Source organism: Eucyclogobius newberryi, unplaced genomic scaffold, assembly GCF_026437365.1.
Source record: "Eucyclogobius newberryi isolate DKJ021-1_F unplaced genomic scaffold, fEucNew1.0.hap1 SCAF_14, whole genome shotgun sequence".
Taxonomy (NCBI): Eukaryota; Metazoa; Chordata; class Actinopteri; order Gobiiformes; family Gobiidae; genus Eucyclogobius; species Eucyclogobius newberryi.
The window spans coordinates 14,457,909-14,460,350 of NW_027315768.1; the positions used below are offsets into that span (position 1 = coordinate 14,457,909).

Consider the following 2,442-nt stretch of genomic DNA (forward strand, 5'->3'; position numbering starts at 1 on the left):
TCTGAAATACAACACGTTTGTTAGTTATGAGGTTGGAAGAGAAATGTATGAATCTGATGTAACAAGTACAAATGCACTACAGCAAAACACAAGAGTGCCAACCAAAATGAGGGACGCATTTGGCCCCTGTGCCAGAGTTGATATGCCTTGAAAATGCTCTAGAAAACACTAAATCGTTTTCTACAAGAGTAATATTGTTGTATAAGTCGCTCCAAAAAGAGTGAAGTGTGTGAGAAGATAGAAGATGGTAATGCTGAACAATGCTGCCATCTGCTGGCAACAACACATACTACACGCCAACATTCACACCGCAAGATTATCTTTGAAGTCAAAATGCATCAGCTTTGTTTGTCACAGATGTTCTATTTAAAGGTGCACTATGTAACTTTTCAAATGGAGGGTCCATCTCCTGCTTTTTTTGCCATAAATATTGTTGCTTAGTCTGGGATTCTCCACAGAATCTATCTCCATGGAGACAAGCAAATGACTCCACCAGGCCAATTCACTCACACACACACACACACACACACACATTGCATTTTGATTGAGTCCTGCACATTTGAGCAATCCTGTATTGTCCTGTGTTCACCTACCTCCTATTCCCATATGTAGTTGTGATTATTTGAAAGATTAGGACGGCACCAACATGTCAAGATAAAACTATCTTCTAATTGAAGATAGTATTACCTTAAGAAGACAAAATGAACGTTGTTGAAGTAATTTGTCATTGAGTTAAACACACAGGGTACGGCTTCTTAATAAAGCGAAATGTCACAATGAAGAGCTTATCATAAAAAAAAAAATACGCAGCTATTGATCATATTTGGTTTATTTAATCATTGAAATAGACTTGGATAAGAATGCACTGTAAATGATACCTATAACGTCATTTAAATATCATCAGAAAATGGATATTGCCTATAATAATATCAGTGGTCTAGATTTCATGTTTAATTCTTGAACCCTGGGTCTACCAAATGGACTGGATAAGATAAGATAATCCTTTATTGTCCACACATGGGGAAATTTTGGTGTTACAACGCAGTAGATACAGGGGAAAAGGACAGATAACTTATAGCAAGTTTTTAAAAAAATAAGGAAAAAATAAATAAATAAAAGATAAAGATAAAGATAAAGATAAGATAAGATAAGATAAGATAAGATAAGATAAAATAAAGTAAATAATAATAAAGTAAAAATAGCTAGCATTAGACTAAATAATACTAATACTAATGGTAAGTAAACACTCTTATTTACATCAGTTAGGATAAACACACAGAAATAGCTTCATCCTAGTCAGTCAGACACAGTAAAAACACCTTCATATCCCACTGTTTGCTCTGTGCACATGTTGCGCGTCTCAGACCAGTGCGTCCCGCGTCACATGGCACGGTCACGCACAGTCTGACCACGTGGGGGCGCTCCTGCAGCGCTCGCCCTGCCTCTCTCGCGCGCGGCATGTCGCGGGCAGGTGCCGTGGGGCTATTTAACCGCGGCTCTGCAGAAGGCTCCAGTGCGCGCGCGGACAGCCTCAGCATGCAAAGCGCCCTCTCCAACGCCACAAGTGCACGGTGCGATCACGCCGCGGAACTTCTCCAACTTTACAACAAATGACAATCTCTCCCTGGGATCATTTCATCTCAAGTTTTTCCTTCTGTTGGAAATAAAAAAAAGTGGATATGAATAGCACGGGCTTCAACCAAACGGACACCGGTCTGTTCAACAAGACGGACGAGTTGTTTTGCTGTAACTTTTCCTCCGTCGTGACCGACAACGGCTTCGTCGCGGCGGCCCCGGATGAGAGGAGCCTGTTCATCATGCGCGTGGTCCAGATCGCGGTCATGTGCGTGCTCTCCCTGACCGTGGTCTTTGGCATTTTCTTTCTGGGCTGCAACCTGCTCATCAAGTCGGAGGGGATGATCAACTTTCTGGTGTCGGACCGGAGACCGTCCAAAGAGGCGGAGGCGGTCATAGTGGGAGCGTACTGACCGGACTGTCCATGGTACTGACCGGACTGTCCATGGTACTGACCGGACTGTCCATGGTACTGACGGACACTGACGGCCGCTTTGACGGACACGGACACGGGTCAAAGCTGGTGCCTCGACTTTATTCCCACTGGTTTTCAATGCCACATGAGGTAGAGTGCGTTTAAAGCCTCCTCGTTTCTACTTGACTCCTGTAATAAACATGCTTCATCTCAGTTCAGTTGGAGCAGCCTCTTCCTCTACAGTATTGGCTGCGGATGCTATGGTGAATCTGTAGGCTTGTTGTTTATCATGTACTGTGTGTACTTGTATGTGTTTTTGCATACGGCATACAACTATATTCACTGCCTATGTATTTCCTGATGGTTCATATTTAGTGTTCGTGAGAGGACGAGCACATACTGTCATGTAATCTTGTTATTGGAATAAATGCATTAAGTACTTAGTTTTCTTT

The 2,442-nt window shown here is 42.6% G+C and overlaps 1 protein-coding gene across 1 annotated transcript; it reads left to right on the forward strand.

The window, feature by feature from the left end:
• Positions 1–1,650: 1,650 nt before the first annotated feature.
• On the forward strand, positions 1,651–2,014 carry rprma (reprimo, TP53 dependent G2 arrest mediator candidate a). Its single transcript, XM_072444021.1, has one exon. The coding sequence runs from the start codon at positions 1,680–1,682 to the stop codon at positions 1,986–1,988; it is 309 nt and encodes a 102-aa protein (XP_072300122.1). The 5' UTR covers positions 1,651–1,679; the 3' UTR covers positions 1,989–2,014.
• Positions 2,015–2,442: the final 428 nt, after the last annotated feature.

What these genes read in the sequence shown, in the direction of transcription:
- rprma (XM_072444021.1), top strand. Translation starts at nt 1,680, where the DNA reads ATGAATAGCACGGGCTTCAACCAAACGGACACCGGTCTGTTCAACAAG.